This window comes from Serinus canaria, chromosome 3 (genome assembly GCF_022539315.1).
Source record: "Serinus canaria isolate serCan28SL12 chromosome 3, serCan2020, whole genome shotgun sequence".
NCBI classification, from domain to species: Eukaryota; Metazoa; Chordata; class Aves; order Passeriformes; family Fringillidae; genus Serinus; species Serinus canaria.
The window spans coordinates 44,744,522-44,759,604 of record NC_066316.1 but is presented as its reverse complement, the minus strand read 5'-3'; the positions used below and the strand labels follow the sequence as shown (position 1 = coordinate 44,759,604).

General features: G+C 38.6%; 1 protein-coding gene across 5 annotated transcripts in view; it reads right to left on the bottom strand.

Moving 5' to 3' along the window:
• The window catches only part of MTR (5-methyltetrahydrofolate-homocysteine methyltransferase), a 49,859-nt gene that overhangs the window by 23,092 nt on the left and 11,684 nt on the right, over nt 1-15,083 (bottom strand). For 4 of the 5 annotated variants that reach the window (XR_007777149.1, XM_030235860.2, XM_050972525.1 and 1 more), the window contains exons 7-18: nt 14,171-14,230; nt 11,703-11,797; nt 7,906-8,006; nt 7,482-7,543; nt 6,706-6,773; nt 5,415-5,491; nt 4,169-4,281; nt 3,433-3,573; nt 2,605-2,790; nt 1,832-2,011; nt 728-844; nt 490-630 (exon numbers count right to left, since the gene is read on the bottom strand). Coding sequence is in view for 4 of the 5 variants with exons in the window: in XM_030235860.2 (XP_030091720.2) it covers nt 490-630; nt 728-844; nt 1,832-2,011; nt 2,605-2,790; nt 3,433-3,573; nt 4,169-4,281; nt 5,415-5,491; nt 6,706-6,773; nt 7,482-7,543; nt 7,906-8,006; nt 11,703-11,797; nt 14,171-14,230 (1,341 nt within the window). In the remaining variant the exon portion in view is untranslated. The remainder of the gene's footprint in view (nt 1-489; nt 631-727; nt 845-1,831; nt 2,012-2,604; nt 2,791-3,432; nt 3,574-4,168; nt 4,282-5,414; nt 5,492-6,705; nt 6,774-7,481; nt 7,544-7,905; nt 8,007-11,702; nt 11,798-14,170; nt 14,231-15,083) is intronic. The other variant, XM_050972526.1, reaches the window with a different exon arrangement.

The window sequence follows — 15,083 nt, the reverse complement described above, 5'->3', positions numbered from 1 at the left end:
CTTTTTTTATGTACTCCAACCATTACCACCAGAGAGAGAGGTTTACTCAATCTCCCACAGTGCACTTGTCATTTAAGTTCTAGCACCAAGATCAGCTTGCTTATGAGTTGGCCTTTTTTTCTGGTTTTCGTTGGTTTGTGAGCATTTTCTTTGGCAGAAAGTTTGGTTGGGATTTCTGCTTCCTTTTTTTTGAGGGTTTGTTTTTTTTCCTTAGAAAATGCCTATGTAGCTTGGTCTCCTTAAGCATATGAAGAGCTCTGGCACGGGCTCTTCCATGACATGAAACTGGAGAGGTTTGATCTATCACAGATTACTCATTTTATTCTGTGTTAATAACTGAACAACTTGTAGTATCATCAGCAAATTCTTACACCCACAGCTATACTGACACATGCAGTTTTATAGGCTGTATTACCTATCACCTGCAGGGAGGTGGTGAGGCTCAGGTGCTAAGCTAACTACTGTTTAAAGCTTAAAACTGGAAGTTACCTGAGCATAATGTAAAAGTTTCTCTGTCGCATCAGGATCTTTGTTCCAGATTAGATTCTCACACAGCTGTAGCAATTCCTTGTGGATATCATCATACACAGGCAGATTCCCAGCATTCACAATTCCCATGTCCATGCCATACTGGAAAAAACCATACAGAATCCTCCAGACAAGGCTGTCAGACATAGCACTGCACATCTGCCAAGTGCAAACATACGGAAGCCAAAGCACATCATACCTTAATCGCGTGGTAAAGGAACACTCCGTGCATTGCTTCTCGAATGGCATCCATTCCTCGAAAGGAGAAGGACAGATTGGAAAGGCCTCCACTTATCCTGGCTCCTGGCAGTGTTTCCTATAGGAATTGCACACAGATTTTTAGAAAAGCACTTTCCAAAAAGGAAATGTAAGTAAAGCATTCAGTTCATAAAACAGTTGGCCACTGAGCTCAGTGCATTGGCTAGGTACTCTTTCTCTTTTCCCTGTTCCAGATCCTTCCAGTTACTCAAATTCATAAAAATCACTTCAAATCTGCAGGAAAATTTACAAGTAAGGGAAAGATCCAGCAGCTACTGTGGTTTCCATTGTCGCAGGTGCTATTCTGAACACATCAGTTCTCCCACTGCAGTATTCCCTATTTTCTCCACACAAACCTACTTTTGGCTCTTCCTGTCCCCACTCCTCTGGAAACAGGAGCAGCCAGTCTGCCTGCTTGCATGCCTCAGGAGCAGGCTGCAGCTGAGCAGCTAAACTGAAGGGTGCAGCTCTACTTCCAGTTGCCCTGTGGTGACAAAGCAGCCTTTGGGGTGTTCACCCCCAGACAGCTACTGACAGAGCATCTCCACATCTACCAGGTGTCTTGTGAAACACAATGGTGCGGTTTCCTTGGCTGTATGCAGGTGACATTCCTCACTGCTGTACTTCTTTACACATATTTTGGCTACATAAAAAGTCAGGTTGCCAAACAAATGTCTTCCACAGAAAAAGGAATTTTACTGAAATAAGGCACTTTTCGCCCACTTTCAAAGAAGTCCTTTTAGCTTGCACATATAAATGTGATCATTACGTCATTTAATTAAGGCAGTATATTTACAGTACAGAAAATAGATTGAAATATATTTATAGAACTATCTGAAGTTGTTCTGCTGGAAATACAGCAATATTGGGGAATGTCTGGACTTCAGAAGAGTAGTCCTCCTCACTAGGCTAAAATGTGTAACATTTTTCAGCAGTGTTTTGTTGTTGTTTGAAGGGGGGTGGGGTTTTTTTCTGTTTTATGGGGGTTTAGCATTTTAAGTCATCTCAGCAATATACTTCAAGTTAAAATAACCTTACAACTCACTTTTATGGTTTTAGTAGCATTGATATAATTTATGGCATAAAGGTTATGTTCTTCCATTCCAGTTCCTATGGTCAAAATATTAGGATCAAATATTATATCATTTGGATTGAAGTGCACTTTTTTCACAAGGAGATGATAAGCTCTGGAACAGATTGCAATCTTGGTTTCTGTTTCTGTTGCCTAGTGAAAAAAAAGAATTCTGACATGAAACTTATAGACCACACAAAAAATAAACTCTCCAGAAATCATTTACAGCTCCAAAGACTCAAGACTGAGAATGTGAACATCACAAATATTAGAAAAGGGTTATACATAAGAATATTGTATTTAAAATATCATCACCCCTATACCTGGAGTTTTCAGTCAGCTTATAAAAAACAATCCCACTGCCCAATGTTTCATCATTCTATGCACAGCTTAATATGCAATTTTAGACATAACTAAATTCATTCACAAATATTTCACTCTCATAAGAAACAGTTTCTGAACTAAAAATATCTTTTATGAAGGAACAGTTCAGCATGTCTGAATAGCAAAAGACTCTCTTGGACTAAGAGAGCTCCACCTAGATCAGTACATGGATTCTTCAAATGTTTGAGCAGCATAAGAAATACTTACAAATCAGGGACAAAACTATGGTCATAATTGCTAAGGTAATACAGAACTTCTCTAATTCAACTCTGTCAATGAAACAAAACAACTTTGTACTGAAAAAGAGGAAGAAAGCCTTACACTTCAGAAGAAAAACACCTCTCCTTTAAAGTAACACTCACCTGCCCCACTTCATCAAAAGCCATAACAACCACAGCTGCTCCATACAATTTAATTTTCCTCGCTTTCGCCAGAAAGTCTTCCTCCCCTTCCTTTAGACTGATGCTGTTTACAATGCATTTCCCTTGGCAACATTTCAGACCTGCTTCAATCACTGAAAAATTTGAGGAGTCTATGCATAATGGCACCTGTAAATAATAGCGAGGTAAGCCAGGGAACACACACAGAAGTTATGAATTACAGTTCTGTGTGCTGTTTGTCCATTTGGACATAAAAATGCACACAACATTAATCAGCATTTATGAATAAATGTTCCCATATGATATACAGAGATTCAATTTGCTTTAAATGCAAAACTCAGAGCAAATTTATTTCCAGAGCTTCCATGGCAGCTCCATCATATATCATATAGAGATTTCTATTTCTCCGTGTAATATCTTGTGTTTCTGATTTAGCTACTCATTTTAGAGAAAGCACATTGCAGAACTATTTTTTTAAAGCCATTCAATATCCATAGCAACTTTAAGGTTTGTGGAAAGAAATACCATTACGCACTGCTAACATATACATTATGGCTTATAACTGCTCCAGAATGAACCTGCATTCAGCTTTTCTAGGCAGTTAAAAGGACTGGCATGTATTTATGTGAGAACAGACAGACAAGCCTTTGTTTCACCCAAAGGCCTTCCCTATTACAGTGTCACTTCCTCTCAGGGGACAGCTACATCTGCCAAAGCACAGAAACTGTTTTTTAAATGAAACGGTATCAACATCTCCTGCATGCAATTTACAAGTCAGTAACATGTTCTTTATTGTGACTCAATTACAACCTTGGCAATATCAGGTTCCGAAGAAATCAAGTTACAAAATCTGGTCATTGCAGAGGGGCCATCCAACATCCCATCATCCATATTTATGTCAAGAATCTGGGCCCCCATCTCAACTTGCAATTTGGCTACACTCAGGGCTTCCTAAAGAAGAAAGTCAAAAACCAAAACAACACTGAGAAGAAAAAAATCCTAGTTATTCTCAGGATAACATTTCATTTCTCCAAACCAAGCATGCAGTCAAAAATTTAAAAATTTGTAAGACATCCAATAAGGAAATTATCTGTATTGTACAAGAATACAAAAAAGTTGCTGATATGGAACAACCTATAATTAATTTATTTACAGAACATGACATCAGAGACCTGATGTACTGGTAGCATCACCAACTGTAGAAAGTTGGCCATATGCTTAATTGAATAATTTAAGATTTGTATGGTAACAAGGACCTGTGACTGCACAAGATGACAAGAAAATACAGTCTTTGTGATGGTATGAAATAAGGGCCTTGCATTACAAGCTCTGGTGTTTTGTAACAGTATACTTAATTTTTAAAGGCTATTCAACATTTTTGCAAGGTGCAGAATAATCACAAGAGCTAAGAAGGAAAACTAAAGCTGGTGTAGAATAGTGCTTTGTGCCAGCAAAACAAACAGTAATAGTGTAATGGAGCAATAGAAAATCAGAGCATCAGCTATAAAGATTATTTTTCATATGAGATTATTGTTAATATGTATACTTCATAGTTGCCTGCCATGATGAGTTTAGCAAACTTCCGTGATCCTGCAACATTGCAGCGTTCACCAATATTAACGAAGTTGGTGTATGGCCCAATCCTGAATGGCTCCAGACCTTAAAAAGATATTTTTGAACATATTTGTTAAAACAGAAAAGAAAAAACTGTGTAAGAAAGACAAAATCTCTTTTCTGAACTGTAAAAAAAAGGTCTCTCTCTCTCTCTCATAGTGGTTTCTCAGTACATCAGTGCTCTAATGAGTAACTAGCAAAGCAATGCAATGAAACAGCTGCCAATACATACACCAAATCTTTCTGTTCTTCCTCAATGACAGTCAATAATTTACCTGACCCACAAAAAATAACAACCAACTTTTCCAATACACAAGTTAAGCTATGATTCTTTGGACATCTGTGTGTATGTCCTCTCAACTTTCAACCATTTTACCTCATGCATGACACCCTGAGAGAAGCATCAGCCCACTGAATTGACTGACCAACAAGGGCAGCTCATAACCACATACCCCAGTTCAGAGAAACAAGGCCAGTTGGGCCCTTGGGTAGCAGGCAATGTAGAGGCAAACAAACTCTACAGCAGAACCAAATAAGCTAAGGCATGACATCACAGACCAACCATGATATATTTTATTTATGCTAAACTGATTTGACCTGAGGTTAAAATGCCAGACTGAAAAGATATATATACAGATATATATATCTGTTTTATTCAGATATATGGCTCAAAGGCTTAAAAGAATACCTGAAGTGTGGAACATACAGATCTAGACTTTGTTAAAACAAAACATGTTCTAGACCTGGATACATTGCTGGAGCACAGTCCCAGTATGACTGAATCAGCATCTGAGGTGAGACAGGGTAGCCCTCACACAGCTGGTGTACAAGGATCTCATCCCAGCTCTACCAATAACTGTAGCCAAAATACCTGGTCTCTCTGTGTTTGACCCTCCCTGTTGTAAAGTGAAGACAGACACTCATTCACCATTACAACACATCTGAGACTTGCAGAGTAAATATGCTGGCTTGATTATGTTATACAAGATGGCAGCAAAAATGTTCTACTACTCCTTTAGGCAAAACAGTAAGACTTAGATGTGGTTACATATCCATAAGCTTGCTGGAGTCAGGCAGAACCAGACATTCACAGCAATGTTCTGATCAGCAGAAAACAGCCAATAAATTTATAAAGGAAACTTGCATTAGTTATGAAATTAAACTGTTACACACTTTACCTGACAACAGCATGTATCCTTGAGAGAGAGAAGGTGGAACACGAGGCTTACAGAATTTCACAGCTTCGGCAATTTTTCTGAGTTACAGAAATAAGAAAGTTTTCAATTAAAATTAAACTACTCCAGACAAGACTCAAACAGCATATATACTAACATAAACAGCATACATACTAGACATATGGCTACATTTCCAATTTAGCCCTGTAGAGACAAGACTAATTATGTAGTTCCACTTTGTGAGGCCAAAGGCAAAAACATACTCGCAGAAGATTCTAACATGGCTATTTGAAGGAAATATACAATGCTGAAGGTTTTTAAAGTACAGAATGAGATACAATGGGACACTTGAAGGATTTCAGAATCAGTGCTCAACCACACTGACTCTTACCATATTCAGGACTTGCTGAGCTGAACAACTGCTAATGACTGAAATACCAAAACGAGCCAACAAAAAAAAAAAGCCCACAAAACCCCAAGCAAACAAAACAAACAAAAAACAAGCCCAAACAAACAAAACCAAACAAAACATGAAAACAACCAAAATAAACAAAAAACAAACAATCACACTCTACAAAAACAAAACCAAAAATCCCAAAGGACAAACACTGCTCTGTACTGACACACTTCTCAGATGCCAGAATGACTCATGCTGTTCACATTCATTTTCTCTTCACACTAGTCAGGACTGACACACACTGTCCTCTGCGTGTTTACATGTCACCTCTTCCCAGTTTATATCAGAGTAAAAATTAATCCCAACAGCCCTTTCTTTTTTGAGTTTAACTGAAAAAAGAAGGCTTTCCCACTGACCTACTTGCAGTGACAAAGACATCAAATGCTCCTTCTGACTAGCCAGGACCAGCACCAGCTGTACAGCATTCACAGAACTTCTGTTTAGGAATTTCCCCAACAAACACACACACATACCTTCTTCTTTCTATCTACCATTAAAAGAAACCTTAAGTTTCACCTTGTGGCTAAGATTGCAAAAAAAGAGAAAGAAGATACAGCACAATAAAGGAGAGAATGAGAAATCTATTCTATTCTTCAATAGAGAGGGAGAAGTAATTCCAGAACAATTTTAGATGACACAACCAAAGAGGTTTAATCCTTGTCTCAACCACACCTCAACTCAGTCTTCATGATATGAACAGGCTGTTCCCACTTCATATATTGCTGCTATTGGCATTTAAGTGATCCACCTTTTCAGGAAACTCTAAGACAAGCCATGGAATATTGTGCCTCAGAAGCAGCACTTATATTACTTTGCAGTCCAAAGCACATGAAGTACCTGATATGTGCTGGTGTGGTACCACAGCAACCTCCAACTATGTTGACCAAACCATCCAAAGCAAAATTCTGTAAGAGGAAAGAACATTTTGTTGAGAGTTATTAAACCTATGTTATATATATACATTTATTTGTTTTTCTCCACATGTGAAGCAATTCAGGGAGCTCAGAAGAAAAACACTAAATTAAAAAAACAATTTGCATTATATTGTCTCTTTAGGATTTGTTCTGAGATTGAATTCCCAAGGCCAACCAGCAATTTCAACAGGTTATTTCAAGAGACTACATTTAAAACTGGCCTATTTTATACTGTGTTCTTGCTGACACATTGAAGCTTCAGACACACAGTTCTGTCTTGCACAGATCCAGTGGCATGGGAAGGACACTCTGCACTGGAACACCCCCAACATTGGCAGTTCCTGTACACACATCTGTAAAATTGTGCCAAGTTCATAAACACCACTCAGCTTTTTGAACAATTCCCAAATAGAACAGTAAGAACACAGGAGTGCAATGAGTAAATGCACAGATCAAGCAGCAGGAAACCTTAGCTTAGTACATAAAAGAAATTAAGGTTTTCAGTTTCCTAAGTAGTTTTCCTAGTGCGATAATTCAAATCACTATCATTGAGCAAATTGACTATAAACAATGCAACTGACATACATAGCTATCTGAAGGCAAAAAAATCCATCCCCAATATTGGAATAAGTATGCACAGGATACAAGCAGAGTTCTTATCTACTAGTGCATCAGATAATCAGAAGTAGTATTTTATACCTTTATATGCTTGGCAGTCACTTCTGGAGTTTCATCATAACCACCAAAAGTATTGGGAAGACCTAAAAACATAATTTTTTTTTTTTTAGTATTACAATTTGTTTAAAGTCCAAAAGAACAGAACTAAATTCCATAAAAGGCACATTTAAAACAGCTACAATTGTATGAGAACTATAATGCCTCATCACCCTTGCAATCACTACTCAACTCAGCAAATTATTAATTATGCAAGAAAGCATTCTGGATTCATTGTCACAGAACTAACAACAACTACTTTCAGCAGTTTAAAATATTCTTACCTTCTTTTTAATAGTAAAATCAATCATCTTTTTAAGCTACTTCAACTCTATTATTGCTAATGAGATGGAACAGGTTAACTACATTTCATGTGCCTGTAAGCATAAGAACATGGGCACCAACACACCTGCGTTGGGGTAACAGATGATGTAGGCGGTTGTACATTTTCCAATTGTTTCAATGAATGGACGCATTTCAACTGCCCCTAAAGCACAATTTAAGCCAATACTGGAAAATAAATTTTCAAAAATTATGTTGAAGTAAAAACACCTTTTATACACAGAACAGATAAATGTTAATGCTGGCAACTGCGAACTCCCACAACCATCTAAAACAAAACCAACCTGATCTCCAATTTCTTTAATCATCATCATCAATACAGCATGACTGTGCAAAAGGAGAACCCTCAGGTGGAAGAAAAGCACAAGAGGGAAGGGGGCTGGGCTGAACTGAACTGGGAACAATAAATCAAGATTTCATTTCAAAATCCAGGAGGAAAGTGGCAGCATTTTGACAGCAACTGCAGCAACACGACGGCTCTGTTTTCTAGGTAAGAGAAAGAACAAGTGGAATGAGAATGGCAGATGGGAAAGGAGTCTTGTGCTACAGGAAAAAGTATGAAAAAAGGTTGAAAAGGCAAGTCCTGCTTCAAGCTGCTAACTCATCATTTCCTTTACAAATTATACATAAACTCTGGAAGACAGCAAGTGCCTCCCCCAAGAAGCCTCATGGTAGCACTAAGCTTGAGCAACTGAATCTGCTACATCTTACTAACCAAGACAGCACTACAGCAGAAGACTTTTTCCATTAATAAGTTTCTAAACAATTTTACCAGTATATGAGATATAATCATATTTTCTTTCATTCAATGACAGATACGTAAATGAGACTTGCACTCAAAATATCTCCATTTGTATTAAATACAGAAATTTCTCTTGCAGAAAGTATGTAAGATACCTTTTACATGTTTCCTGATCTTTCTGCACCATTCTAAAACCCTCTTGTGAGCACTGCAGAACTCAGAAGGTGTTCACAGAGCTGCTGGAAGAGGAATTCATAAAAAAGCTTTCTCCTTTCCTGGAAATAACAGTCTCAGGGAGGATGCACACTAACCCACTGAAACAGGAATGCGTAACAGCCACATCTCCCAGCTGACTGAGCTCCACTGGCAGCAGAGCTAATTAAGTGCCTGTATGCCCACTTAGTTTCAGAGAGGTCAAAAGCAGAAAAGCCCTGCACAAGACTGGAGCATAAAATGGTTTTTTACTTTTCTCCTGTTTCCAAGGAGAAGGCAGGGCATTGATAACTCCATAAGTAGTAGCACTTGCAGTCAGAGTTACTTGCTGAACAGAAGGAAAAATTGTTGAAATCTGAGGGGCTCACAGCAACATCCAAACCAAGGGTCTTGAATATCACAGTCACAGATCAAGATCAAATAACACACAAACCACTTCTCCCAATAACTTAGGGATGAGACAGTAAGGGTTTGGTTGTTTTTTTTTGGTTTGGTTTGGTGTTTGAGGGGGGAGGGTATATGTTTTTTTAAACAGCAACTTCTACCTTCGAAGTGCTTTCTCTAATACATCTTATACTAGCCAGAAAATTTTGAAAATAACCTTTTTTTTCCCACTTCAAGATTTGATGTTTACATATTGTTAAATCCATCATACAGATTCCCTGGGTACAAATAGTAAAAGCAAGGAATATAGAATTCATTACAGCAATGAGGTTCTGGAATTAATTTCTAAGTATGGGCTCCCCCACACTTAAGATTTTTCAAAGCAAAGCAAGTCCAGAACAGTTAGCAAGACTGCCCTTATCAAATGCAGACAAATGCAGCGTATTTCCTACTCTTAACTCACTCAATTTATTAGCTTCCAGCTCATATTCCCCACACTCCAAACTGCCTGAATTATTACCCATTACAGGAGTTGCTGACAAGTATATTCATGAGCATGACACAATCCAAGCATTACTTGTTTCAGAACTGTACCAAAGACATGCACATTCATTCAGAAACAAAAAGTAGCTTCTGTGGCCAGTATCATCTCCTCACAGCATTCAACATCATGCAAGAAAACATTTGAGAAAAGCAAACTGTTAACCATGCCATAAAAGCAAGCAGCCTTGAGCCAAATAGCTGATATTCTGTCAATGCTACCCTAGTGTATTAAGCATCACATGCCCATCTTAAACATCACCTCCCTTTCTTGCTCATTTTTTCCACAGCAGTCATACATAAACTCCTGTGAAAGATAAGGCTGCAGATCGCCCTTGGGATCAGAACAAAATCCACATTATGGCCCAAAACTCAGTGTATGTCTTCTTAATGCTATCACAGTAGAAACAATCATAGAATCTGAAACAACATATCTGAGCATCTTTCATGGCAAGCAGCTTGACACATATCTTTCAGCACTTATTAAGTACAGTTCATGAGTTTTTCAGCTATCACTTCCCTCATCCAGACACAAAGCACAAACTTTTAAGGGTGGGGTCCAAATCAAACTGATTTAATGATGACACATCACCCTATTCAGAGCATACACAACCCAAATAGAAACACATGAACACGTATAACACTATTCCTAGGATACTACTATTAATCAGCTTTTTCACAACCCTAAAGCCACTCTGCACCAATTTGGCCACAGAAACAACATTAAACGCAATCTGTTCCAACCACTAAAACCCTTCTGCTACAGTGCTGTATAGTAGCCTTTTCACAAATGAGAAACAGACCCTAAACACTGAGATCCGTAAGACAGCTTTTATGAAATATGCTTTAATAAATTCTTGATTTCTGCTCCAGTGCCCTTCTCTGTTCTTCAGAAGCAAGAAAGTTAGAGCAAAATTATCTGAGACAGACTCATGCCAAATATGGATCACGAGGCCATAATGCTGAGAGAAGAAGTCAACTACCACCCTGTTCCAAGAGGCTCCATATGTTACTTCTGGAACACCGTCTGGTCTGGGAAAGTGGAGCCTCAAGGGCAGTCAGGAAAACTGTGAATGCAGTCTTCTGCTTCTGCATCACTGAGACGACAGATTGCGTGGTTTAGCTGAAATTTTGTTGTAAAAACAAACAATGGCTCATCATAATGTGCATGGTGTGCACCACTAACAGTGAACTAAGTGCTTTCAATTAGAATATTCTAAGAAAAAATATCTATTTCTGGTGCAAGCTTTTGTGTGAAGAGAAGCAACCTGAGAGTGAAAAAAGGCAAAGAGGGAAGTGAAGACAATGAGGTAGAACAGGGTAAAGAAACATAGGAGAGTAGATAACCAGGGGAAGATCTTAAAATGAATATGCAAAACCTTGCACAATGACCACATCTGACACATTAACCGTTTGCACAGACCTTAACCTCATATTTATTTGAACTTTTCTGCCTGGAGAGAAAAGAATTAAAGTAAATGGAGGCATCAGAAGCTCTCAAAAAAAAAAAAAAAAAAAAAAACGCACATTGAGAAAAATCACTCAGGGCACATTATTCTAAGAGTTCAGTAAAAAGAACACTGTAATAGTATTTTATGCTTTGTTCTTTCAAGACACCCTAAAACACTCTCAGATGGCACTGCTTCCCTCTAAGAGAGACAAGTCCTGCCTGTACCAGGGATTGGCTCCTTGCACAGCCCAAGACAGTAGGAGATGGCAAACTACAGTTTCAGATTTTGACCTAATTGTGATTTCAGTGTAAACACAAAGCCTCAGATTATTTAAAGCAATGAATTAAAAATTCTGCTTCCTTTGGAAACATAATTTCTGCTGAGGGAATGATAAAAAAACACGTTAGCAATGCACATGATTATGTATGATTACAATTTGCATAGCTTCCATTTAGCTGCAAGCAAGGGTTAAAATAGAAAAGAATCCAAAACTACAACTAATTAACTAAGAGAATGAAGGATACATTTCCTTACCAAAGTGGCTTACTGTGGGAAACACTAATGACAAATGCCTCTCCTGTCTGGCCAGAGAGGGTACGCCCACTCTTATCCACAATAGTTCCAGAAACCTAAATATCAATTGAAGACAAAGAAAGAAGAATTAAACGCACAACAGAAAGGAAAATTAAAATGGATGAACTGCTATTATTCAAAGTAGTACTGTGCTCCACTCAAAGTGATGAGGCACAACTCAAACAGAAAAACTAAACCCTTTTCACCATATAAATGTTTAAATATTTTTCCAGGAGAAAGAAGACTGGTTAAAGGTTTACGTCTTTCTCTCTCTCCCCCCTCTGAGTCAAGGGGTTAGGTTAGAAATGTAGTTAGCTAAGATCATGTACTGTGATTAGAACCTAACAAGAAAATCAATCGATACCAGGCGGGGATAAGGGAAACAAGGCTGGGAATGACAGGTGATATATGAAGTATTGTAAGAGTACATAAGCCATAAATACCACTGACTTCTGAGAAGAGGTTTGTGACAAGCAAATCAAGGAGCCCTGCCAACTTGACACAGGTGAAGAGTTTACCATGAGGAAGATGTCTTACTTCCTCTCCAGAAGTCCACCAACACCAGCCCAAGGGGTTCCTTACAGTGGGACAGAGCAGTGGGGTAATACCAGCTCCGAGCCAGTTCTTAGCCGGAGATTTGGGAGACGTCGGTGCCAAGCCAGAGGGAGCAGTCATGGTGGCATGGCTGAAGTTAGGTTGAGCTCCATGGTGGGCATCTGTGCATGTGAGTCACTCACTCTTTTACACATTTTTGTTATTAATATTGTTGCTGTTACTGTTCCTTTTCTTGTTATTGTTTCCAGTACAGTGTTCCTACCTCAACCCTGGTCTCTGCCTTTTGGGCTTCCAATACTCCTTCCTTGCCACAGGGAAAGAGAGAGAGGAAGAAAGTGGGGGAGCTAAAAATGCGGCACACGATTTGGAGAATCTCAGTGAGGACACTGATTTGCAGAGTACCATTCCTACACCACAACACCAGGTCTAAAAGCCTTTTTTTCCAGAAGATGGAATGGGTTTAGAAGACTCCAAGGATAGTAAATCCACTATTTACTCCAAAGCATGCTTTCATATTGATGCCACTTCCTGCCTTCAAAGTACTCAGTCAAGAGAAAGGTGATCAGTGGAATCTTAGAAAGCTGCGCTAAGTGTTGCAACTTCTCAGCATAACTGAACAGGGAACAAAGAATAAGGAATCAGGCTTAAGGACCACTCTGTTCAAGGCAATGAAGACAAAAAGCCAGCTCAGAAAACCCCCTGTGCTAACTGGCCAAGTACAAAGTTGTGAACACGGAAGTTCTACACAATGACACCTCCAAACCAGTCTTTACTGTTCTAGAAGCTAAACTAAGTAGCAAAGGAGGCTTTTATGAATGCAATTTCCAAGCTCAGTAGCAGTGAAGCAAAACATCAGAAACTACAAAGAAAAAAATGGAAAAGACAGAGAATATCACTAGGCTATCACAAAATCCCTGATGTCTGCACTTTGAATGATGTGTTCTATTGTCATTCCACTCTGATTTGAAGAAATAGAAAACAAAAATGGGACAATAATGAATGAACCAAATAGAACAGCTAAATAGAAGTGGACTCATCAGGCTGAAAAAAAGATGACTAAAGGAGGTTCTCACAAAGGACTACAAATGCCATGACTGCGCAGCAAAGGGAACATAGAACAGCTGCTCATTATCATTCTCAAGAGATAAATGGCAAGACACAATAAAAGTTATCAGGTGGACAGGCCAAAAGTAAGCAAATTTTCAAACCAACACATTCATAAGCTGTGAAAGCAGATTATTTTGTAGATGCCTGGGTCCCACATAGGTTTGAACACAGATGCAAGGAAGGAGTAAACACATTCAACAAAAGCCTACAAACAGACACCAACTGCAAATCAGAAAGCCTGGACTGCAAACTGTAGAAAACTGGAAGAATGCATCAGAACTTTGAAAACAATCTTATTCATTTTCTGTATTTCTTCCAATGCATTCATGAGCAGCAACAATCAGAAAAACAAACATCAGAAAAAGAATATGGAGTAAGACAGATTTTTCTGACTTCAAATGGCCACTCATTCTACTTGAAAATATGTCAGAATTTGCTTAATTTCCTCCTTGAAGCACTAGTTCCTACTGCCCTCAAGACAGCAAGCCTGAAAAAAACCCCATGATTAGATCTTTTCTTGTGGAAATACACAGAATGAATACACACTGGAATAAAGTCATTCCTTAGACTATGGCTTGATATGCTGAACAGAGCTATCCAAGGCTGATTTGACAAAACTGTAAGAGGTTTTACTTTCACAATCATGTGGAAAAAAGAACATTTCCAATAAACTCATTTCCTTCACTTCAAAGCACTTTAATCAACTGCCATCTCAGCTAGCTCACAAATGAAGCTTAAGGATATGTAAAATATTGAAATATACTTACAAATATGGGTCGGGAAGCATACTCTTCCTCAAACAACATCTGGAGTGCAAAAAGAGCTGCCTACAGAAGAATATGTTGCAAAACATTAATGATGTTTTGAGAGTTCTTCAGACTGTTAATTTCTTTTTGCTTCTATGGGTTTGATGCCTTTTTTATTTATTTATTTATCTATTCTATGGCTGTTTTTGCAACTTGCTAGCTCATATTGCCTGCCAGAACTTACTACACTCAGGAAGTTTTACCCTTAACCCCAGCATCTTCCAGATGTTCCAAAACACGTTTTGGTAAGGAGTAGAAAGGAAGCATCACCGGGAAACCAAATAATACCGACTACCTGAAACCCAAATCACATCAGCACGTGGTTCCCCCTCACACCTGCAGTACAATCCCCACCCCAAATACGGTTGTATAGACTCTTCCCAGTACACATTCACTGCCCTTGAGTCTCTTTTGACACGTAGTTTCCAAAGGGTTCCAACCACCACAAATTTTTACAGTAAGAACTGCAAGAGACTCCTTTGAAAGTCCTGAAAATGTCCTCCCTCCTTAGGGTAAGAAAGTCACCTGTGAACATGCCCTTAGCATTATGTGAAGCCTATAGGCTCCCAGCCAAACCTCCACGATGACTGGTCAGATCTGCAAATGGCAAGTGATATCACTGCACATGTCATTCAGCCTGTGGCAAAAATCTAAAGAAACACTGTGTACACATCCAGCCAGACTTTTCCACATAAAAATCACAAGACAGTTTTAAGTACCCTAACAACTTCACCCCCTGTGAAGCAGTTTTTAGATAAAGAAAGAGGTGTTGAAATCCCATGAATTGTGGCATATTTCAACATTTTATTCTTTCTATTTTACCCTTCTAATCTTCTATTCCAAATTGTTCTTTCTTAAAACTGATGGCAGTGTT